The 24,952-nt window shown below is 45.8% G+C and overlaps 1 protein-coding gene across 1 annotated transcript in view; it reads right to left on the bottom strand.

The window, feature by feature from the left end:
* The window catches only part of CHMP1A (charged multivesicular body protein 1A), a 245,331-nt gene that overhangs the window by 72,011 nt on the left and 148,368 nt on the right, over window positions 1-24,952 (bottom strand). Inside the window, exon 3 of the mRNA XM_069635579.1 lies at window positions 9,633-9,710. Within this exon, the coding sequence (XP_069491680.1) occupies window positions 9,633-9,710 (78 nt within the window). The remainder of the gene's footprint in view (window positions 1-9,632; window positions 9,711-24,952) is intronic.

Here is a 24,952-nt window from a genome sequence, read left to right as displayed (position 1 = left end):
AGCTACCCCCGACAGGAGTTGAGACTTGCACAACAGCTGTGTTCCCAGGCCTAGCTGCCTTTTGCTGTTCCCACCAAAAGGGATACGACACTTCTCTGATTGAATTACCAAGGGACTGCTAGAGACTAAACATAGGACCCAGGCAGAGGGTTTATTGAAGTGGCCATAAATGGCTTCCTCTTGAACAATGGGCCTTCCAGGGCCCAGGCAGATGGTTTATTGGGGACCGTAAAATAGCTTCCTCTTGGCAGAAGCTGGGAGGGGCAGGGCCTCTGAGCCTGGCAGAAACTGGACAAACTGGTTTCTACACCATGTGACTTGGGAAACCACACCCCTGTAGCCAGAATATGGTTTTAGAAAAAGATGAATAACTCATAGTACGGACTTGTCATAATTATTTAAATGATACCATAATTCTTGTGATTTTTCTGCCCACATTTTAAGAGGTTTTTAGAACCGGTGGCATGATCTGGGGGCAAACTAGCAGTTAATAGGGTATTACTTAAAATGTCTGCATGTGAAAAGTCTGATACTTCCATCAATTGATGCCTGCATGCCTTGCACACATTTGGGTAAATTTGAGTAAGAATCTGATATTGGTAACCTGACCAAAAAGTGAAATATGTTGCCATTTCTCAATGCAAGCTCTCAGGAAGAGCAGATTTGAACAGGGTATATCTCATGTGATATGTGATGGGTGCATGTAATTTCAAACCACTGTGTATCTATGAAATATGTCTTTTTGAGCAAATATAGATTGTGTGTAAAATTTGACAGGGGTGGGTTCTAAACAGACCTCATCATGATGACACTTCATTTCATTCCCCCAATCAAAGGGAAGAGGATGAAGTGGCCAATGACAAGTGGAGAGGGGTAGGGCCTAGGAAGCTAGCCTTTCCACCCACTTTCAAAACACATAAAAGCAGACAGTCAGGACAGATAGGGACATTCAATTCCATTTGCTGCAACGCGCTCTGCCGGACCACACAACATCCAGAAGATACTAGATTCCACACCTAGACTTTAAAACTCCAAAGAACTTGATTCAGAACTCAAAGCAAGGGCCTAAACCCACAAACTGAGAACTCTTCTCAGTGGGCCTCAGCATCCAGCAAACCTAACAGCGATAGCAGCTTCCAGGAGCCTTGCAGATCAGCGCTGGGTCCAGAGAAAGCTGTGCAGAAAGATCCAGAAGCAGTGCTGTACCCAGAGAAAGCAGAGCAGTATCCAGAACCAGAGGCAGAGCAGAGCTGACCCAGACGCTGTGCGCAGAGACCGTCTGTGGCGAGTGAAGAAAACCTGTTGACCAGATCCGTGGCGAGGCCCATTCTATTTCTAAATATATTGTGAGTACCTAGCAGAACTGTGCAGAACCAATCTCTTAGTTAAAATAATATAATTCAATATATTTTAATCTAACCAGAACTGTCTCCTAACTGTCACCTGTCATTTGCAAAGCTGTCACCTGTCATTTTCTAGTTGCTAGCTGTCACTTGTCACTTGGAACTTTTAAAATTTCAAATCTGAAAAACGACCTTTACCATATCGCTCATATCTCCGTGACCGTTTGTCTTAGAGATTTGCAGTAACTTTCCTCTGAAAGCTGGGAATCTTGGCTTTTCAACGAACCTAGAACCGCATTCCTACTCCCTGCACTCGCGAATTTGCCGCGATTTGCAAATTTCTCCACGTGTGAAAACAGCAGCTTCCTTGCTTTCTTTTGCCAAAAATTCGTTTAACCTGCCAATCATTCCTAGAACATTGCTAAAGTAAGCCTGAACTAATTTAAACCAACCAATCCTCAACCTGAACTTCCAGAGGGAATTAGAATCATTTTAGCACATTTTCCAATATATCGCTATCACATATAAAAGCATTTTGGGCCTGTGTTTCAAACTTCTGTAGTCTAAGCTCGCTGGGGTGAGCTGAATTACATTTGATTGCATTTCTGAGAACGGTGTGCTTTCCTTCCATTTCCTTGCATTGCATAAAGGGGGGAGGGGATTGCCAGAGAAAAGTGATTACATTGTTTTGTTGAAATCATATTGAGTATTTTCTGTATTGCCTTTTCATTCAACATTACATCCATCTGAACTTATATAAAGTATTCTCTACCACCTTATTCTTCTGTTCCTATTCACGAGTGTGCTAGTGCCAGACTATCCATTATTGATTACTGCTCAGATTAAGTGTGATATTCAATTATTAATTATTATAAAGTGTGATATATATCTATTGTTTAAATTATCAAATAAACCTTTTAACTTGCAAAACAGAACTACTTCTTGGCTCAGTGGGGTCGGGGGGATTCCAAGAGAGGGGTGTTATATAGGGGTAGTCATCCAGAACGCATGAACTGGACATAAGGATATATCAATAAGGGTTTTCATTCAGTATTCTAGACTAGGCGTTGACTTAGCTGTAGTGTTGAATTGAATCCTCTTACACAGCCTGAGAGCTGTGTTTTGTGGGACAGGAGACCCTTTCTGGGGAAACAGAAGACGAGGAAGGGGGATCTTCGACGTCTCTTTTTTGAGTGTCTTGATCTCGATGAATGGTGGGAGCTAGTTCGAGATCTAGAATGGGAAGGTTTGACGGCGAGGAGACGAATGCCTCGACTCAGCCGAAGAAACCTTCGAGGAGGTTTTGACTCACTTACCTCTCTCGAGCTACCCCTTGCGCTCCTTCAAGGCTTTCGCCGTCATGGACATGCAGTCCTCACACTCCGAACAAAGGTGCTCGGCTCCCAAACACCATAAGCAGATCCTGTGTGGATCCGTTATCGACATTTCTTGAAGCCGGATCGCGGCGTCATTGGTTCCGATGAAGATGCCATCGAGAACGAGTAGGTATTTATTCGAGTAGATATAGGGTTATCTTGACTGAACTGAGCAACGACGTTCCGAGGCCCCACGAAGCGTGGAAAAACGGAACCGAGCAACGGACGCAGCGCGTAGCTATTTATGGGGATGATGACGTCGGCGCCGATACGGTGGCCGTTGAGGGACATCGACTCGGCGGATGTCGACGCTCAGCGCCCTCTACAGAAAAAAATTCCGAGGCCAGCAAGCTGGAAACGTATTATCCAAGATAAGGAATACGTCGGAGGACACAATCCCTTCGGAAGGTATTTTGGTGTTGTCATGCAGTTTGAAGATGAGCATGGGATGGTAGGCAACAGCGCGGTGTGCGTGATGCTGTCCGGTGAGTAATGCGCGATGTGTAGCACCGTTTTGCCTTTTATGTTGCTGACCGGTGTCTTCTCTCCTTGCAGGTTGCGATGTTCCTCGCCGACCGCTGTAATGTTCCAGCAATGATACTGACCAGGAGATGACTACCCAAGTAGGAATTGTGTGGCTTTCTTCATTCGGGAGGAAACGTGAGTAAACGCTTACTAATCCTGTCTTTCTTTCTCCTCTTTCCAGGTTATGGTATTCCAGGATGCATGCGGTGCCGGATGATGGATGATGGAGTTTGTACCTTCAGGTGAGTGGAACTGAAGTCAGAGATGGATTGAAGACAGGATACTGTTCAGGTAAGTTTCGTAGTGTTCTTTCTCTCTCTGCAAGTCCTTGGTTTCAGGTAAACTGGCATCAAAGAACTGGACACGGTGAGCATTACGCTGCCCACAGCAGAATAACGCAAAGCATGTTCTGCTGTTTGGGTGTGGTTTAAATAGTCTGAGGTAAGTAGTCCAGGTAAAATAGTCCCAGGCCTGGCACACCCAAAAGACTAGACTGCGTAGCTCAGTTCCTTGTAACTGAGCTATGTGTGTGCCTCCATGTTGGCTGAACCCCCCACCCCCAAGTTAAAAATTGTCCCAAGTAAATAGTCACATTCTAATGTTGGTCTTCATGATGGTTATGAGCAAAGGCGCCAGGACTGACTCCAAGAGAGCCTTGAATGAGGTTTTAAGGCCTTTGACCTGGCCCTAACTGGAAGGATGACTTGCCAGTGAGGGCCAGGGTCATGACAGTCGCCTCTTTACTCTTTCCTTCTCCTCGCCTATTCGTTCCTCCTCTGCTCTCTAATTTGTGTTTCCTTTCCATCTCTTGCTCACCTCTCCAGCTTTGTTCCTCCACTCCTTGGCCTCACTCCTTCATATCCCTCACTCTGTCTCCTTGCCACTCCTTCACACCATTCTCTCTCCATGCCACTCCTTCATTTGACTCTTCCCCCCTCTTTCAGATCGGTCTTTGGCCATCTTTATCAAGACACCAGTCCCACTATGCACAATGCTTCGTCATGCCCCAAGAAGCTAGGGTTGGGAGAAGAGGTGAAAGACAAATGGAATAATACAGTACAGGAGGGCGAAAGTAGTGTATGAAGTTACCCACCCCAAAAAGGCAAAGTTCTTGTAGTCACAGAACTATGCTCAACAAGCACTCACAGCCCTTACACGTTTCGCAGAAAGTGAGGGGGAAGCAAACAACAAAACCACCATATGGGTAAGCCTGGTTGAAGAGGTGAGTCTTGATAGTCTTTTTGAATTTGAAGGAGGGTTGGGTAAGGGTTTTTCTTTCAGATTTCATAGAAAGAGGTAAGTTGTTTCCGAAACCAGAGACACCAGAGAAGGTGGATCTGAGACCAACCCTGTTTTTCCTAAAGGTAGTGTTGGAGAGACTGTTAACTGAAGAGGATCTTAGGGTCTGAGCTGGGTTAGAATTCATAGCATATGGTCATAGGTAGCTCAGACCTCTGCTATTCATAGTTTTGTGTACAGTACAAAGGTTCTTGAAATCGATTCATTCAGAGGAAGCCAATAAAGTACCATCAAAGCAGACAAAATGAGATTCGGGGGGTTAAGACCCACAAACATGAACTGCTGCCTTATTTTGAATAAGTTGTAGGGTGAAGACAAGGTATTCAGGGAAACCAAAGTATATATTGACGCAGTAGACAAGCATGTGCAACACTACTGCTCTAGTGATTTCCATCTTAAGATGCATGCTAAAGGTGTGGCAGGATGCGTGTAATTATTTATTTATCGTTTATTTATACAGCGCTTATACACAGGTGAAGTGCTTCAAAGCGTGTGTATGAATGTGAAAGTGGGAGAGACCGGTTTTAGCAACGTCTTTGATCAGTCAATGGATAACTATCTTTAGAAAAGTCATTTTTGAATAACTTGCTATGCAGAGATATCCAGTGGAAGGTCTGGGGCTCTGAGTTACTCTCTCTATTATGACAATTCTGAATGCTTGAGGTTCACTGAAGCAAGCATGTGTATGGTCGCTGGACCACTGGGTGAGCCGCGCTCGCAAGCTACTGCCTTTTCGAAAGCCATGCACTTTTAGACTACCTGTGAGCCTTCGGCATGGCTGCTCCGTGTACTGTATGATCTTTGCCTGCCTTTCTGTTCTGTTGCCCATATAGTATAACCTATCCTTATGCTGTGCGAAAGGTAATTGAATACAGCATGGTGTGGAATTCATACAAGTCTATGGATGGACTGGGATGCATGGTGGGCACTCCACGTACTCCCTTCAGGGCCCGCGTACATGCTGGAAAGATGGGTTTGCTGGCAGAAGGTCAGCAGGAGAAGCATTGGTGGATGACATGGAAGTCAAAGGACCAGTGACCGGCGAAGGTCTGTAAAACTGCAGTGAGATCAGGTTATGCTGCGTGGGAATGGCATGTGTCAGACATACAACTGGTCAGCGGCATCAATGAGGATAAGACCAGAGCCCCTGCTGGAGACAAGCAAATCAAATAAGGGAAAAAAATAAATTGGAAGGCACCAGAGAAAAGCACACTGCTGGGGCTCAGCAATGTTATCAGAACAAGTCTTGATGTGGGGGCCAAAGATTGAGTGCAGACCAGGAGCAGTGACAAGAGATTAGGAGAAGGTGAAGTCACGAACTGCTCGGATGCGAAGCCCTTTAAAGAGCAGCCAACTACCAGGGTTGAGGCAGATTAAAGGCTCAAATGATTAGAAGAGGTCACCATGGATAACCCCCAATGCCGCAAGCCCCAGTGAATAGAAATGCTGCAGGTTTGGGCTCAAGAGCATGAGTTCCTGGAACAAATTAAGAAAAACGTATTGCAGAGAAACTTAGAATAGAAGTCCTTAAAACCTACTGAGAAAACCACATTGCCAATCAACTGCATATCTGTAAAGACACTTAAGGATTATAATGCATGCAAGATCCATCGGTGAGATCTTGTATAGTGAGAAAGTACTGTAATTCTTCAGTGTCTAACTGGAGTTTGGCACCAAATACCCCTAAAGCTTGACAATAAGATTAAGCATTGCGACATCTGGACCCAAAATCACAGACGGCCAATCTCAACTAGCAACCAAACAAATGAAAATAAAACACTGGTTTACCTTTTCACTTCTTTGGTCACGTTTATGTCTTTAAGTATGTAACAACAAGTCCCCAGTAACTGGATCCTGGTCGCCAAGGGTGGGGCGGAATCAAAAATCCAGATCTGTGCCTCTGTGGTCATGCAGTCTGAGATAGCTGTACTAGTTTAATGTCTAAGAGTCAATGTGTGCCATAGCCCTCAGATGTGTAATCACATTGGCACCACATTAGGTGCATACTCAGGACTGTTTACTTCATTTCTGCACATTGCAATGAAGCTCCACTCATTGCAAATGTGTCCCTCAGTGAAAACCGCACGCAGGGAAAAAACATAGCAAGATCCCTGGAGACATCTGGAGCCATAACAGAGGACACTAAAGCTGGAACATAGTTCTTCATTTCTACCTTTTGGGAGAGTCCCTGCTGCCATAGACCTAGCTGGTCTCATAGCAGCTTGGACTTTTTCTGCTGTACTGTAAGCATGTTCTTGGTAAGACATTTGCTGTTTTCTGACTTGGTCCATGTCTACATTCTGGCAAAATGAGAAGGTGGCATGGTAAAGATCATTGTGAGAAACCAGAAGGTGTCTCACCCGCTAGTGCCCAGGGATATGTCATCCAGGTGGTCAGGACACAGCCATTGCTTTTGGATCCAGTTCCTGGGGATTGACCAGTGCGGGAGGATCACCTGGCTGAGGGATCTTCGGGGAGTGGGACACCGGATGGCGAGACGTGGTATCCTCTTCCCTGCAATATCTTCACCCCATCCTACCAGGTAGGATACTTTGGAACTCAACCCCCTCCTTTGTTGCAACACGAACACTTTCTAACGAACAGCTTGCTATGAGAGGAAACAGACTAACACCCGAGCGGTATGCCTGACATGTCCCAAAACAACTGTCAGGCAGGGTCAGGCAATTACTGACCATCACACGCAACCGACTTCCATTACACTTCCCCACATGGATAAAAGGCGGAGCACGAGAGCACACTCTGAGCAAGGCAAAGCACACGCGGAAGCAGCAGTTCCAAGAAGGCAGTTTAATATGAGACGTAAGACAGCAAAACTGAAGGGGATCACAAGGAGGTGCCCTGGACCTTTTCGACGACGAACCGTTACTTTTGTGAACCTTTCGAGAATAGAAAAGTAAGACCAGGAAACAAAGCTGAAGAATCCTGCATTGTGTGTCAGATTTACCCGAGGGTCTGCCGTGTCGATAGTCAAGGTGGGGAGAAACGCTTGCCGATGTGGTACAGTCCTTGGCTCCTACAACAAAGCAGTGCCAGTGAAGATAGCCCAGCCGGTGAGCTGGGGAGACCGATATCAGACCAGTTTGTGTTGAAGCCAGGCTTGCAAGCAGCAACATTGTATATTGAACGTTGAAGCGAACATTGTATGAAACCTATTTGATAATCAACACGAGTAAAATGAAATAGATGAGCGATTGAACTTCGAAGCCAAGATATGATACCTTAGAGTAGCCCGGCACCACGTGCATGCTCATTCGAAAATCTCTGGAAGGCATCCAACTGAAAGAGTGACAACTATTGTAAATCAAAGTGGTCCTGCGACAGGTCAAGCAAAATCCTGTGCACATTCGAAAGTCTTTGATCTTTGATGCAAAAAAAGGAAGTTTTTGAAATTGAGAGAAAATGGTCTGAGCCTGGCAGAGGGAGGCAAGTTGAGAATATTGTGTTAAGGTGGGTCTGAGCCCGGCGCAGGGGGACTCATGGTGAACAGTAAGTTGGTCCGAGCCCGAACGAGGGATATCAGGTAAGAGCTTTAGGTAAATAAATTAAAATTGGTCCAAACCCAGCAGAGGAAGACAGATTGAACATTGTATTCAAACTAATCTGAGCCCAGCTGAGATGGATCCGGGGTGAGCCCTGAATCACCAGAGAATACGTATACATGAATACCCTACAAGCATTGTGTTAAGAGGATCTGAGCCCGGCTGAGGGGGGGATCCAAGCTGAATATTGCATCGCCTGAGAAATTAAGTACTTGTGAAATTCTAAGAGGAAAATAACTTGCTGTTCGTTTGTCGCATCAGGCCCTCTGAAGGAAGATACTTTGAGAGGCAAAGAGACTTGGGCACAGAAGGCCCTGATGCCAATGAATGAACTGTATCCTCGTGCCAGAGAAACCAGAGCCTGTGCTAAACTCGAGAGTACTGCTCTGTCCCGGGCTGAAAACGCAGGGAAGGGAGGCCAACGGACTGAACATCCTGACATATCATTTTGTGAACACTTCTCTTTTTCGTAACACTGTTTCCCACACTATTTGTATTTAGAGTAAGGATTGGCAATAGGTTTATTAGTGTAGGCCCATTTATTTTGACAAGACACCACTAGGACCCCTTTATTATTTGATGATAGTAGACTTTTTAAAGTTCAATAAACACCCTTGAACTGTGGTCACTTGTGTCTGTCTTACTGTTGATAGCATGCCTTCCTTACATCATGTAGAATAGGCTTTTGAGGGCCTATCCAGGTCAGACATCATGCTATCACATCACATGCATAGCTTTAAATCATGGGCCAATCCCTCAGGTGGGACAGATCACAACGTACCCGACCCAGAAAGCAAAAAAAAGGCCTCAAGTTTTAAAAGGAAACACCATCTTTGCAAATTAACTTTGTTTCCCCTCTGCTAGAGGGGAAAAGGTACTTAAGATGGCCTCCTTGGTAAGGAGGGCCCTGGAAACATTTAGACCCAGTGCTTAAAGGTTGAGGGAGTCCCGTTTGCTCCCTATATTGGACTTGGATGCCAATTAGATTGGATTTTGTTTACCTACGTTATTGCGGGGCTGGTGGGGGACGATTTGTTTACTAGCAAGGGATCCTTGACTTATTAATCTACCAAGTGCTCAAACCTTTGCAGCTAATGAATTAAGTGCTGACCCAGATTTCCTTACACTCCACTTAAGAAATTACAATGGCTCAAAGAAGAAATTTAAGCCTGAAGACATTCAGAAAAACAGCCCATGGATTCACTACCAAATACCCCGAAAGAAGAGCATATATTCTACTCATAAAACTGCAGAACTGATTATTTTTTTTTCAAAAGCTGCCCGTCTCATTTTACAGAAGGAAGCTATCAGAGGAAAACAGTTTGTATGTCAGGAGTTGAGGGAGGGACATTACCGCGTGATTGTGCTGTGGAAAAAGGAAAACAAGCACCATCGAACACCATAACCACAGCACATGGATGAACAGGAAAAACCAGCACTTGAATACCACATTGTTTAAATGTTATACATTTGAAGTCTATATTTAAAAGGTTGTCAACATTTCTACCAGTTCTATTCTCTTTTTGTACCTTTTTCACTTTGGCTTGTTCGGTCTTCGAGTCCTTCTCTGCCTTTTTGGCCAACTTCTCTAGCTGCTTTGCAGTGAACTAAGGAGAAAAAAGGGACACTCAAAATGCATTTTACACAACCACATAAATGAAATAAAACTAGGCTCATGGACACTTTCCCAAAAGAAACTGACAACCAACTGGAAAAGGAAAACAAATGTTACTTGTCTTTAAACAATAGTTCAAGAGCATGCACTATATGAATTCCCCTTTACAATATTGCAAAGCTCACAGGGGTGTTGTAACAAGAGTTTGGGGAGGGGTCTGTAGGGTCAATCAGAGTTTCATGGAGATGTATTAACTTCTCAAAGGCTGCAGACAAAAAGCCAATGTCTGCCATATTGCTGCCTCATGCTGTCATTCTGTCCTGGTTCTCATATACAAAAAGGGTAGACTGTACATCAAAATGGAGTGCATAGTCACCTGGAATAGTCAAGAATGTTCCTATGGTATCTTTGGCAATTCAGTTATTTTAATGAATGCAATTTGAAGTCAAATTGTTTTACAAATGTAGCAAACAGTTATGAAGAAATGAGAAAAAGAGAACATGCTAAATATAGAATATAGAACTAATCACCAAATATATATATATATATATATATATATATATATATATATATATATATATATATATATATATTTTTTTTTTTATTATTATTATTTTTTATTGGTTCTTTATGGTTTTTACACTGTATCTTCCAAAAGACTCATTATTTAAGCATCCATCAGTCTGTTAAAATCCATCTGGACTCTCATCACAGTTCTCTTAGTCTGCAGTTTTTTTTCAAAAATCATTCTCAAGAGTTTTCCTAGGGCTATGGTCAAGCTGATTCGTTCTCCTCTCATTAGTTCCAACCACCATTCGTTGTATGTTCTATCAACATAGTTTTTTGTAATCTCTCTGAGCAATAATTTTCTTCAAAACAGAACATTACAAGGTGTTTCAGATCTTCTTACACATCTGGCTCAACACACCAACGACATCCACTGTTCGTTTCTCATTTTCCTCATCGCTTTATTATTGCCCCCGTAGGGAACAGACTAAGTCTAAAGCAGAGGAATTGGTCTCTAAAGAACCGATTAGAAAATTGTTCCACGTATCTTTGCAAAGTATTTAATTTTCTACTGTCTACAAAGTTTTTTCAATATCCCTTCACAGGGTATCTTGCCTCTTGTGTGGCGTACCATTCAGCCCTGTACAATTTGGTCTTTACTTTATCTGGGTTTCCCCAATAAGGTTTCTTCGTTTTCATCTAGAACCCAAAGTATATCTGTGCATATCTGCTTCCATTATTTCACTGTCACATCACCTTTTTCGCTCAATGCGTTGAAAATCAGGGTTGAACTTAAGTATAGTTGCACTGCCAAAAAGACAGTTTCCGTACCCTGTTATATGCCATGTCATCAATTGATTAGTAAAATCATGATTTAACTAATTGCAATTCTCCCAATAGGAACATACTTGTGTATCCAACGGCATTCTGTGCAGATGGTCGGGCTACAAAGACCAGTTATTTATTTACATTTGATGAGCGCACAGCAGCACGTGGGCATCGTGGCACTTGTTACAGTGATGCTCATGTCTTAGTTACATACATAATACAGACGGCAGCCATAGGGCATTGTGGCACTTGTTACAGTGGGTGAAGACAGCTTTGTTACATACAACATGCAGACAAGCATCCTAGGAGTGGATAGTATGCGTATTAGAAGAGTGTACAAAAGGTGGGCGTGTGAGTGTGGATAATTAAAGAGCAGCTTTGAGATTTTTGCGAAAAGCATGGAGATGTTTCAGCTCTGAAGGCAGTAGGGAGCGCATTCCATAGCTTGGAGGCAAGAAAGGGGAATCCAATTCCTCCTGCCTTGGCCCTATTGATGCGTGGTACAGTGAGTTGGTTAGTGTAGCATAGTCTAGTAGGCCTTGTTGATTATGCTCTGGATAGTATGTCGGATAGGTATGCGGGTTCTGAGAGGTTTATGCATTTGTGTGTGGTTGTGAGAATTTTGAAAGTGATGCCAATGAGCAGTCTTTCTTGCTTGTGTGATGTGGTCTCTTTTGGGTATACCAAGAGCTGCTCAGAGAGTTATTTTGGGTGGTTTGGAGTCTAGCTAGATTTTTTTTGGAGGTGCCAGCTATTTGTGCCATGTCCTGCCCAGTCCTCCTCTTGTCATCTTCTCTTTGGAAATAGACGCTATAGTCTAGGGGTGGGAGAAATTTCCACCAAAGTGACATTGGTAAATTTCACCCTATTTCAGACAGAGTGACATTTTGGAAAATAGGTGAATTTCACACAAATTTCCACTAAATGGATTTTCAGAATATGTTCCGCAAGATGCTATGGCCTACTAACAAGCCCCCGAAGACGTCCTACGGATAAACCAAAAGCTCTCAGCTCAGATTGTACTCTCGTGCGGTACGAGATAGGGCTGCCCGCTCTCTCCACTGATCTTCGCCATTGTGATGGAACCATTCGCACATAGAATTTGCTTGAATGATAATGTAACAGGGATGGACCTGAAAGGGGAACAATATAAGATATCACTATACGCAGTCGACGTGATGCTCTCCCTCACCAATTGCTAAACCTCTCTCCCAGCGACCCTAGCTGAACTAGAAGCATTTGAACAGGTGGCAGGGTTTGCAGTTAACTATACCAAATCAGAGGCGCTAGGGGTGAACATGGCCAAAGAACTCAAAGAACCTCCAAACATGCCCGCTGAAATGGAGCAACAAATCCTCATTTTACCTAGGGATACACATTGTTGCGGACCCCAAACAACTATACACAGAAAACTTCCCACCCCTGTTCAAGCTACGGGAGGCTGACCTGAAGAGATGGGATGGCCAGGAAATCTCGCTGTTGGGCAGAGTCACATCATGTTAGATGAATCTTTTGCCCAGATTCCTGTACCTATGCTCGACCATAACCGCTCAGCTCCCCAAACAACCCTGATGCGGCTACAGAGACAGCTATTGAAATTCATCTGGAAAGGAGGTAGAGTGAGAAATCCGCTGAAAGTAATGATTGGAGCGGGCAAATGGGGAGGTATGGGTCCAACCAACCTTTCTAACTACTACATAGCGGCTCAATTTACCGTCACTGGCAGGTCGAGCATACAAACCCCCTAAAATGGACACAAATTGAACAAGCGAAAAGCTAGCTGCAAAACACCCCCTGCCCCCAACCCCCCCCACCCACTAAGCTCCCTGCTGCACATATCGGGCACGGCACACCGCCTATAGCCAGCAACCTTATCTTCCACTAGAACCACTCTGAACGCTTGGGCCTGGGCTCTGCGAAAGAAGAAAGAAGAAGCTTCCCCAAGGGTCTGGGTCCTCTTTCCCCAATCCTCCGGAACCCAGACAGACTCCTAGCATGGACATAGCAAATGTTAGCAGATGGGCCGGGGGGAAAGGGGGGGGGGGGGGTGGGGGACTTAAAACTTTCTCACAACTGTTTGAGAATGGCTATCTGCTCTCCTTCGAAGAATGCAAGAGCTGCTTCCACCTAGCGGAAACAGAGAGGTTTACCTATGCCCAGATCAGGCACTGGATCTCGTAGCCAGCAGTTCGACAGGGGGCCATGAGAGATCTTCACTCTCTGGAACACGCAATAAGGGAGGGCCCGTGCCAGGGGCTGATCACCAAGCTCTACAAACTACCAAAAGATGACATGCTAACAATTAAACCAACGTACATGGCTAGATGGGAAGCAGATCTAGGGCACCCCATAAATGACCAAACATGGGTGGACATTTGAACTAGGATCAACTCCGCCTCTAGATGCATATCCAGCAAGGAATGCGCACTAAAACTCCTTCACCACTGTTACTAACCCCCGGAACAGCTTCACCACTTTCAGAAGGCCATAGACCCGAACTGTTGAATGCAATGTGGCACCCGGGGAACCTTCCTCTACATGTGGTGGGAATGCCCGAAAGCACGGGCCTTCTGGGAGGAGGTCATACAAATCAATGAAGCTATAACCCGGTGCAAATTGTCCATGAACCCGGAGGTGATCCTGCTGGGAGTGTCATGGCCGGAGTGCTACCCGAAAGTGGGCTGCACTGCCAAACTACTCACGCAGCTGCTTCTGGCGGCCAAAATAACCCTGTCCCGTAAATGGAAAACACAGGAGGGCCCCCTAATACTCCTATGCTGGATAAAGGTTTGGGAGATCCTGGTGGCCAAAAAAGTGACGGCAGCAAAGGAAGGAATATTACACCGCTTCACGGACTGTTGGGCTCCGGTCCTGGAATACAATAGCCAAATTCCAGCACTGAACTTCCAGCCGCAGCTGGCGAAAAGTTTTTTTAAAGAACATAGAAGCCCCCCCCACCCCCATCCAATAACTGGAGGGGCCATGAGGTCAAGGGAATGCCAAAAGAACAGACAATATGGGGAACATGAGGGGGGGGCAATCTGAGCTATCTAATGTATCATAACTGTCTGCATATATGATTAGCATGAAACTTGCTGTAACCGGAAATAAAGTTGTTTAAAAAAACGAAATATATATGATACATTACTCACCGTATGTATCTGCTTAGATCACATGCTGTGCATAGGCCGACATCTAGTGGAAGCTGCGGAGTATTACAGTTTGTTTTTCGAAACTCGAAAAGGGCATCGGCACAGGGTGTGCCAGTAATACTATCCCTAGTGTGACGTCCACTGTACCCATGATCCCTCACGCGTCTAGGACCCTCAGATTGTATTTTTTCTGACATGAGGTAGCATGAGGAGTAGCGTGAGTACAGATAATCCAAGCAGATAGATAGAAAGGTAAGACTACAAGCATCCATGCGCCTTCTCTCAGAGGGGAGGAAGGGTGGGTCGCATGTGAATCTAAGCAGATACAAGCATCAGAAATATGATTACGGTGAGTAATGTATCCCTTCTGAGGCTTATGGAATCTGCTTAGATCACATGCTGTGCATAGATTAGCGAGCAGTACCTGAAGAAGGAGGTGGGATGTGAGAAGGGTCATGAGCAAATAAATGTCTTAGAACCACTTGTCCCACATGTGTATCTGTCTTGGAATGAGTGTCAATGCAGTAGTGCTGAGTAAAAGTGTGAATAGAGCTCCAAGTAGCTGCTTTGCAAATGGTGTCAATGGGTACATTTGCAATGAAAGCTAGAGTGGCCCCAATGCCTCTTGTAGAGTGGGCCCTAGGCGTGAAAGGCAGAGTCTTTTCAGAAAGTGAGTAGCACAGCTGGATACAGTTAGTAATCCACTTAGAGATAGCACCTTTAGAGACGAGACCCCTTTCTGCCTGTAGCTACGGAGACAAACAGCTGATCTGTTTTCCTTAGCGGTCTGGTCTTGTTTACATAGTAGAGGACCGCCCTACGCACATCTAGTGTGTGTAGTTTCACCTCAGCTGAGCTTTGTGGGTCTTGGTAGAAAGCCGGAAGCTCGATGGACTGGTTCACGTGGAATTTTGAAATAAACTTAGTGAAATTAAACTCAGTGGGTCTGATTGGGCTGCCCTGAAAAGTTTCTAAATCCTGGGGTTTACTGCTCTGGTGAGGTTAGGATTTACGAGTGAAGGGTCTATTCTCCTCTGAATAGACTTCAGGATAGGGATGGCCTGAGCAACAGGCCTCCTTTCTCCCACTAACTCTTCGGCAAAGTCCCTCTCCTCTTGAGCACCCTGGATGTCAATGTGGAAATGTTCAGCTGCTCGAGACAGAACTTCATTCAGGAGAGGTTGGTTGTCGACAGGGGAGTCGGTAACCGGGGGTTCCTTCTCTACCGGGGAATCTACTCTGTAGGTTTCCGGGTCGTCCTCATCCTCTTCTTGGTCCTCATCATCCCCATAGTAGCCCATACCAGTTTGTTCTTCCAACATGCCCAAATCTGGATCCTCACAAAAGGATGTCTCTCCTTGATACTGAGAGTAGGGCTGTACATAGAAGGGGTCCGAAGACCGTGTTGGTGTTTCAAACCGGGACTTTTTACTTGGAGGTATAGGATCCTTAGAGCCTGAGGGTGCTGACCCGTCAGGAGTATAAGAGAAAGTGTTCAGGGTTTTTTGCGTAATAATCTGCCAATGATGACATCCTAGACATGACCCTGTCTATGTCATCACTCGACCATTCTCTAGAAGTGGGGATGACTCTCTCTGGAAGTTTCTCTGACTTATCCTGACTAGACTTGGTGGTCTGAGTAGGGGTCTTTGTGATAGCAGAAGACTTGGACTTGTCTGTCTGTTTATGAGGAGTGGAGTGTCTTAAAGGTGTGGAAGTAGGCAGAGGTTGCTTCCTTTGTCGTTTTTCCCCCTCACTGTGAGTGGAAGAGTGTTTTCCCTGTTTTTTCGCCCCTTCGGAGCCTTTCGACGCCTGCCGTCGAGGTTGAGGGGTAGTGTCCCTATCCTTCGAGTGTGGAGATAGGGGTTCGGGAGCCGCCGTAACGCGGTCTGCAGGCGCCGACTCCTGGAGTGCAGTCTGGGGATGGAAGTCGGCTTCGTCCTCCGACGATCGAACTTCCGTTACCTTGGGGAGCGAGGCACTCTTGGCAACAGTGGATGATTGCCTGGAGTCATGCGGCGATCTTGATCGAGAACGCCCAGAGGACGCTGATTCGGACCGTTCTCTATGTGCCTCTTTCCGAGAACTCGACGTGCGCGTCGAGTCCCGGTTGGACTTCATGTGTTTTGTGGAGGTGCTGTGGGAAGCGCTCGTGTTGCCGGGGATCTTCCCCATAGCCGCCCTGCCGGACGACCTTCCGAGGTCGGGGACTTGCGCTCTTTCGACACCATAATGCCCTGGCCGTCCGAAAGCACGGCGTCGCTGCCATCGCTGAAGGTGCCCTCCGCTGCCATGGCCTCTTGACGCCTGGCGTGGTGGGCCCAACGCTTGATCGAACGGTCCTTAAGTGTTTTGGGTTTAAACCTACTACACGCTCTGCAGTACGCCTCGGGGTGGTCCCTCAGCAAGCAGAGATTGCACGTGGCGTGCCTGTCGACCCAAGGGTAGTTGCGGTTGCACTTGGGGCAGAATTGGAAAGGGGTACCCTCCATACGCACCTTGTGGCAGCGGGCTTGTAAGTGTAGGAATATATAACAATGTACCTATATACCAAAAGAGTGTAGAGTATGTCCACCTCCCACTCTCCCTACTTGCAGGGCTGAGGCCAGCAGCCTTCCAAGGCCCGGGCCGAGGCCAGAGGCCTTCCTAGGCCCAAATCCATCGTGCAGCTGTCGACGGTCGAATTCTTCTCCTGGCCGGCGTCGAGTGTGGAAGTTCGGTGACTCGGCGTTGGGGTGGAGAAATGGGTAAATTTAACAATATTTAGCAAAAGTATGGCTAAGGCCAGGGAACTCTGCGAAATGCTTCCGACCAGTATGGCGGAAAAAAACAATCTGAGGGTCCTAGACGCGTGAGGGAACATGGGTACAGTGGACGTCACACTAGGGATAGTATTACTGGCACGCCCTGTGTCGACGCCCTTTTCGAGTTTTGAAAAACAAACTGTAATACTCCGCAGCTTCCACTAGATGTTGGCCTATGCACAGCAGGTGATCTAAGCAGATTAATCAAGCCTCAGAAATATATATATATATATATATAAACTTGAATAGCCTTGATGTGACATTTGGTACAACTTGTGACAGTAGGATTGTCAAAGTTATCCTTATTTATAAATTGCAATCAGTCTTGAACACTGAAATACTGGTATAACTGCAGTTCCCCATTAATATGCATTTGACTGAAATCGGATCTTAGATAGCTGCAGCATGAAAAGGCCTGTTTTTGGACTAAGATTGAGTGTAAAGTTATGGTCAATGCAAATTACTTTCAGTGGGTGAGTTTTTAATATTGGGAACATTTGATGTAGCTCAGCAAGCGAATGAGGTGGGATGAATGAAAGTTTGGGCCAGAGTCGCAAAACAATAAAGAAGGGTTATATTCTTGTCACAGATTATTGGCAGGGAGTAGATTATTCAGGAAATGTCAATAACAACTATATTTTTGTGAATGTAAATGTGCTAACATTTGCTTACAGAATGTATGCACCATCTTGGTTTTTTCAGTTATAGAACATGATCTTAAGTAGTGGTCATACTAAAATTCGGTGACGTAACAGTGGTAAAAAAAAAAAAAAGTGTAATTCTTCTTTCATATTTGTGCAGATCACGTCCTTCTACTCACTGTAAGACTCAAATGCCACGTTCTCACTTTTAGCACTACAGATCAAACCTACCAACTTGACTTAAAGCCCAATGTGTCTCTTCCTCAATCCTCCCACCAGAGTGAAGAGAAAATGAAACCACCCAATATCCTCCAAAAGCAAACAACTGCATGTTGTACTAGAAACTGTGGTCTGGGTTATTTTTGTTGTTTTTATTGTTTTGGTAATAAACAAATACAACCAATTTTTCAAGTCTCCCTCAGCATAGTTTATGTACTTAATTGTGCGGTCAATTCATACATACATTTATTTATTCCCCGATGGTTACTTATTTATTTCGAAGTATAAAGACCCACACTTCCATAAAGAAAGTTTAAATTCATTTCGCGAATCTGGAGGTTTGAGGGGCGGGGGGGTTTTGCGCGTTGGCCGAGATGGTGGCCTCCGCATGACCTCTGCTTGGAGTGGAGAATACCAGTGAAATATCATGCTTATAATGAAGCTGAATTATATGAAAGCTTGATAAAACAACTTCTGTGGGGTGAGAGCGCACTCACCGCGTCTCATGTGTAGTGAGACGGCACTAGAAACCACGCCATCGAGCACCGTGGCACGGAGCACCTTGGAGACAGAGGCCTGCTGGAGGGAGGCTGATACACGGATGCGAACGCATGTGGTCCCACAGGCAAGGTGAATCCTTCGGGGAGGTGAGGCAACTGCCCGCCGTTTGGGAAGAAGAACCGAGCTATATCGAAAAAAGCTAGTCTGGCAAACAGACTCCTTGCCACGGCCACCATAGAGTTCCTGGCTCATGCCGTTGCCTCCGGAAAGAGCGCAGGAGGCGCACCCCGGAGGAGGCAGGGGCTGGGAGCTGTTCCCCGTTCAGGGACGTCATTTAGGGGTCGCCAGAGGTCGCAAAAGCGACCGCTGCCGATTGGCCAGCGACCTCTGTCACTCTCTTGCGACCTCTGGTCTTTGTCCAATCAGAGGAGGGGGCGTGGCCACAGCTACGCTCATGCCGTGCTGTGTTTGTTTTGCAATAAGAAGACGCGTGCTCCTTCTGTGTCCAGAAGGCCAGCTTGAGCTTCGAAAATACGTGAGTACTAGTAGTGCTCTAGGGTTGCTGAGGGCTGTGTCTCTGATCGCCTGTGACCGCAGCGCTGCTGCTGCAGCCTCAGGCCCAAGATGAGGTTGAGTGAGTCCGGGTGTGTGTGCTTACTGAGTGCTTACAGTGTGAGGCCCTAAAATACATAATCGAACAGGAATAATTTTATATCACGTAATACCTATTTATTAAAAAGGAAAATATTGCGTAAGGTAAATCACCCTCAACCAAAAGTGCAGTGTAGCTAAAAGAAAGAGCAGGCCTAGTTGCATCATGAGGTCTGTCGACCAAAGCGGCATTTCATATACATAAATTTGCACATAGCTAATACGCAACTTAATCGTCACAGCACGGAATCGTTTTTGAGTGCCAGCCGCTCATTCCCGCGCTGTTCTGCAGAGAGCGCGGCAGCCTCACAACGAGGACGACTTCCTGCCGAGCCAGTATTTACGATCAAACATTACTCGGGGAACATGGGCTTGTATTGCACGCTGTCATACAACGTGTTATTTTCGTCGGAACTGAAAACTGCTTCATTTCCTACCGGAGCCTTCCGACCTATAAACCACACTGGCACAGCTTTGTAACTGAAACAAATGTACAGTTTCCACTCCCGAACAAAATCGTAGCGATTAAAAACATGTGGCCTTTATGAAATATCTTGCAATAGGAAAAACTCAACATGTAAAGAACCTTTTCCAAACTATAAATGAAGTAGATTGGCCAGGCAGAGGATTTAACGTGGAGGGAGATCAGTTTATAGTTATCCTGTCACGCTGATCCTCTCTCACCCTTCAAGACGTGATTTCCTGGTAAAATGTGTTAACGTAGCCAATTTTATTCTGATGTTAAAATGGCTACATTGGAAAATGTTACTGCACATACATTAATAAAGGCAATGGTGTTGTGTAAAGCATGTTCCTGTAGCTTGGGACATATCACTAATGCTGGTATCTCTTCTGGACGCTGCTCCGTGCTGGATCTGCCTCCATACTATGCCTTACATTGGCTGCCTGCTGCCGCCCTTGACACTAACCTTTGCATTGCTAGCGGCCTCACTGCGTGTTATCAATTAAGAAGTAAGTAACACTCGGCAAGCACCCCGGCTTCTTCCGGCACGATTCACATGCGTCAGTGGAAACATTTTTAACCATCGCATTGGCTGTGTGCTTTGCCACACCTTTGTTACATTTCATGTATTTATTGTCCGATTTTAGATTCTACATCATGCATTTGCATTTTGAGATTGTTTTTTTAATTAAATGACGAGAGAATCGGCATTAACCTCAATGCGCATTATTTAGTATGGATGGGCGGCTGGCTGGCCCTGGGGGCCTTACATTAGTATAGTGTATCAGTGGCAGGCGCATCACCCGGATGCAGAATGGACACAGTGGGAAAGCACGAGGCGACAGCACCGAAAATACCCAATTAAAACAGGATTGACAGAATGGTTTATTTACTTAACGTATAGGCTTCATATGCAGAGTGTACACATCAAAAAGCTCTGCTTTTGGGGCAGATTTGAAGCCCAAAGTGAGAGCGGTGTACGCATATCTCTTGAGATTGTAGAATGCCCGAAGGTGAGTAGTGAGAGATGAAACTAAATAGGTGGGGGGCCCAACCTATAGATACTTTTAAAGACTAGAAGAAGAAATTTAAAAGTGAGCTATTATGCATGGAGCCATGCCACCCGAAGCACTGTAGGGAAGTGGGTAAAGATTGCAGGGGTTAAAGAAGGTGCAGGTAGTATGAAGAGGCTTGAGAAGTAACCCAGCCAGCTGAGCACAAGAGTAGAAATGTGACTCTTTGCAAAGTGAAAGGTGAAAAAAGAGTGTGTTTTACAGATGTTGAGGTGGTTATGCCCAGCAGCCACTGAGGTAAAAGTATTTAATTATTGTAGTTTCAGACTGCTGTGAAGGAGAGCCCCTAGGTTCTGAGCCACGAGGAATGTTTCTTGCGCTGGCAAATCTTCTCCTACCCTTTCCCTCCATCATGGTGTACCTCAAGGTTCTGTCTTGGGTTTGCTCCTTTTATCCCTTTGAACTTGCCCTCTTGCTCTGTAATCTTTTCTTTTAGCCTCTCTCATCATCTCTACCCTGATGATACCCAGCTTTTCCTCTCCTTTTCTGATTTTTCGCCCTCTATCAATGCTACTCTAACATCTTGCCTTTTGGCTATTCAGTCTTGGATGTCTGACCATTATCTTATCCTCAATCCTGCAAAGCTAGAGGTTCTCTTCTTCCCACACTTAACTATTCCTTCTCCATTGCCCCCCTTCCCCAATCTCCTTTCCACTCTACTCACTTCATATTTCTGTTTCTGCTCAGAAACTGGGCATCTATCTTGACTCTTCCCTTTCTTTTTCTATTCACCTCTCATTCCTTTCTTGCTTGTGCTGGACCCATCTGTTCATGGGGGGGATTTGCTGGCATTACCGGAATCCCGGCTATTTTAGCCAGTAATGTGCCTGACTTACCTCCAGCTCTCAGCTGGAGGGAAATGAGGTGCCCCACTGGCAAACTTGGACTTTGCCGGTTTGGTAGCGTGCCGGTAAACCGATTACTAGCAAGTTATTACTGCACCGACAAACTCCTAATCAGGCCCCAAACATTGGTCCCAGATAGCAAGAATGGAGATGGAAGAAAGCAGTGTCCTTTTTAAACCACCGTATAGCCAAGAGCAGGCAAAAATGCCTCTTAAAGGATCCTCTGTGAAAGATTGCCATCTGGCAAGGGTGTAGAAGTCCTTTAAAAAAGAAAGATTCATTAATAATAACATTATGCAGGTATTTCCATCTCAGAAAGGGTGATGGTAGAAATATATAGAAACAAGAACTTGAAATGTGTTGTTCCTCTTGAGTTATGCAAGCACTTTGAAGAGATACAGGAAGATGATCAGGTAGCATTATTTGCCAATGCACTCATCAAACCCACTTTAAAGGAGAGTTCCGGGACTTTTTTTTTATTGTCCCTACGGGTCGGCCATGTGTTTGTAAGCATAAATCGGTAGATCGTAGGAAACTTTCCTATGGACCTTACCCGACTTTTCGCCCCTTATCGCACTCGAAATCAGCCTCCATTTTGTGATAATCCTATCATTCCGCCGCATCGACCTGGCTCACCTGCCTTTGCGGCACTAAATCAAATCCCCCGCCCCTGAGCCTGACATCAGCAGACGCGTACTGCCCATTTCAAGCACGTCTCGTGTCAACAATCGCTGCGCCTCAGCTATTGACGTGTTGCCATGGAAATGGCAGGACGCCTCTTTCCCCAATAAGTATAAACAGACCGTTTCACAACATACAGCAGCAGATTTTCGATTCCATTCCTCTCTCTGTGTTACTTTGAGTATTCTGTGACTCGTTTCAGTGCTCTGGTCAGCTACCTTCGCCGCTTGTAGCCCGTGTGAACAGATACCAGTACCACCGCTATAAATTATTTTACTATCTTTACCGCACAATGGCCACAATAATGCCGTATATGTACGAGCCCGAGTACACCGAGGAAGAACTACTGGAAAGGCAAGCACGCGAAAACGATGGGGATTCGGACGGCAGTTGGGAGGACCAGTCAACGGATGAAGAGCCTGGACCATGTCGCATGGACGGCGTCTCCACCTGGTGCACGTGCAATCGGTGCGAGCTAATGCCAACTGAGGAGGAGAACTGCTGCTGCCGTGAAAATTCCGGGTGCTTGGCCTACATTTCGGAAAGCGAGCAAAGTCAGCAGGAAGGCGAGCAAAGTCCGCAATGCATCACCGAGCTGCCAGAGTTCAGGGAAGCCTGCCTCTCACGGACAGTGTTGAGGATGATGATGGTGCTTATGCACGAACTTCGTGGCACTGTTCGTCCGCGTAATCCGAGTAACGAGTAAGTATACTCTGTTTGTGATGTCAGTGATGCCACCACTATTTCATGGTCGTCTCCCACATATAAAATTACATTTACATATCATTGGAACGCATGTAAATTGGTTCCATATAGTGCATTTTCTAGATATAATTTTTTTCTAAGAAAAATGACATGTGTTACCTGAATCGACATTGATAAGAAAGTTTGGTCAGTTTAATACAGTTTGCATCTTTTTTTTTCACAGGTGGTACAGGCTGGTGGCCTATCGTTGCTTCACTTGGTGGCTTCACGGGAGGCTCGGACACCGCGTTCGGAGAGTAATACCTGCCTGTGCGGTACTTGCCATTAGACAACATTTCCCCAGTGACAGTGGACAATACCGCGGATTTTCCCTCGATGTGCTGCAACCTCAACTTTACAATGTGTAATGTTTATTATTTATGTTTAATTAAAATCTAAAATAAAGCCCAACATATATTTTAACAATGGTTGTTTTGATTTTTTAAATGAATCTAGTGTATATTCTCCTGGGAGGGTGAGGTATTTATAAACTCACCCCCCTGCCTTCCATGTAGTAGATCCTGCAGCCATCCTCTTACATTCAGTTAGATGGCCTCTCCTTGGTGAGGCCCTGCGGCAAACGGGTCTTGTCTGCACGACCACCGCCCCGATCCACCCCCCGCCCTATCAAAGGCAGTTCGCACCGGGGTACTTGAGCTGCTGGCAAGTGGAGCTGTCAGGGAGCGATAAAGGCCAAGAGGTGCCAAAGACCATGTACACTTCAAAGTGGTCTATAGAGCATGGGTTTGTTGTTCCCATGTCTACCTCCAGACCCCGTGTCTCCTGCCAAGCATCCCCCTCACGCTGGACGGCCCCCTGCAATCCACATAAGTGTGTCTCCATTCACGAGTCTTCCTGTGTCTTGTCTGCACGACCACCGCCCCGATCCACCCCCCGCCCTATCAAAGGCAGTTCGCACCGGGGTACTTGAGCTGCTGGCAAGTGGAGCTGTCAGGGAGCGATAAAGGCCAAGAGGTGCCAAAGACCATGTACACTTCAAAGTGGTCTATAGAGCATGGGTTTGTTGTTCCCATGTCTACCTCCAGACCCCGTGTCTCCTGCCAAGCATCCCCCTCACGCTGGACGGCCCCCTGCAATCCACATAAGTGTGTCTACATTCACGAGTCTTCCTGTGTCTTGTCTGCACGACCACCGCCCCGATCCACCCCCCGCCCTATCAAAGGCAGTTCGCACCGGGGTACTTGAGCTGCTGGCAAGTGGAGCTGTCAGGGAGCGATAAAGGCCAAGAGGTGCCAAAGACCATGTACACTTCAAAGTGGTCTATAGAGCATGGGTTTGTTGTTCCCATGTCTACCTCCAGACCCCGTGTCTCCTGCCAAGCATCCCCCTCACGCTGGACGGCCCCCTGCAATCCACATAAGTGTGTCTACATTCACGAGTCTTCCTGTGTCTTGTCTGCACGACCACCGCCCCGATCCACCCCCCGCCCTATCAAAGGCAGTTCGCACCGGGGTACTTGAGCTGCTGGCAAGTGGAGCTGTCAGGGAGCGATAAAGGCCAAGAGGTGCCAAAGACCATGTACACTTCAAAGTGGTCTATAGAGCATGGGTTTGTTGTTCCCATGTCTACCTCCAGACCCCGTGTCTCCTGCCAAGCATCCCCCTCACGCTGGACGGCCCCCTGCAATCCACATAATGCCACGACATATACACGTCATTCATTCACAAACACACCCCTGGTTCGAATTCTTTATAACCCACCTCATATTTCTAATGAGAACTTCTTTGCGCTTTGCTAGTCAACCCGTGAAGGTGCTGGTTATCTGCTCTTCGTCTCTGTGAACTTCCGTGACCACTTTGAGCAAACTCGTCAGTTTGCAACCTGTGAACTGCTCCCTGTTCTACGACAAGAAACTACTCTGATCCCTGCATCTAACTGTTTGTTCGTCAAGGTAAGTCCATGTACCATAATCATTTTGCGTCCAATTTTTTAATTTATATCTATTTGCTAGTAGTCATCAAATTGCATCCATGTTTTCTTTTCGTTCACGACAGTACATGCAAGGAACTAGTCACATGTTCTGAGTTTAGTCAAATTACTTTTTCTATTTTTTGAAAGTTATTGAAATACTTATCCGCATGTGAATAACGTGTATAGTTCCAAG

Source organism: Ambystoma mexicanum, chromosome 1q, assembly GCF_040938575.1.
Source record: "Ambystoma mexicanum isolate Mex_15411 chromosome 1q, UKY_AmexF1_1, whole genome shotgun sequence".
NCBI classification, from domain to species: domain Eukaryota; kingdom Metazoa; phylum Chordata; class Amphibia; order Caudata; family Ambystomatidae; genus Ambystoma; species Ambystoma mexicanum.
This window is presented reverse-complemented; position numbering and strand designations above follow the sequence as displayed.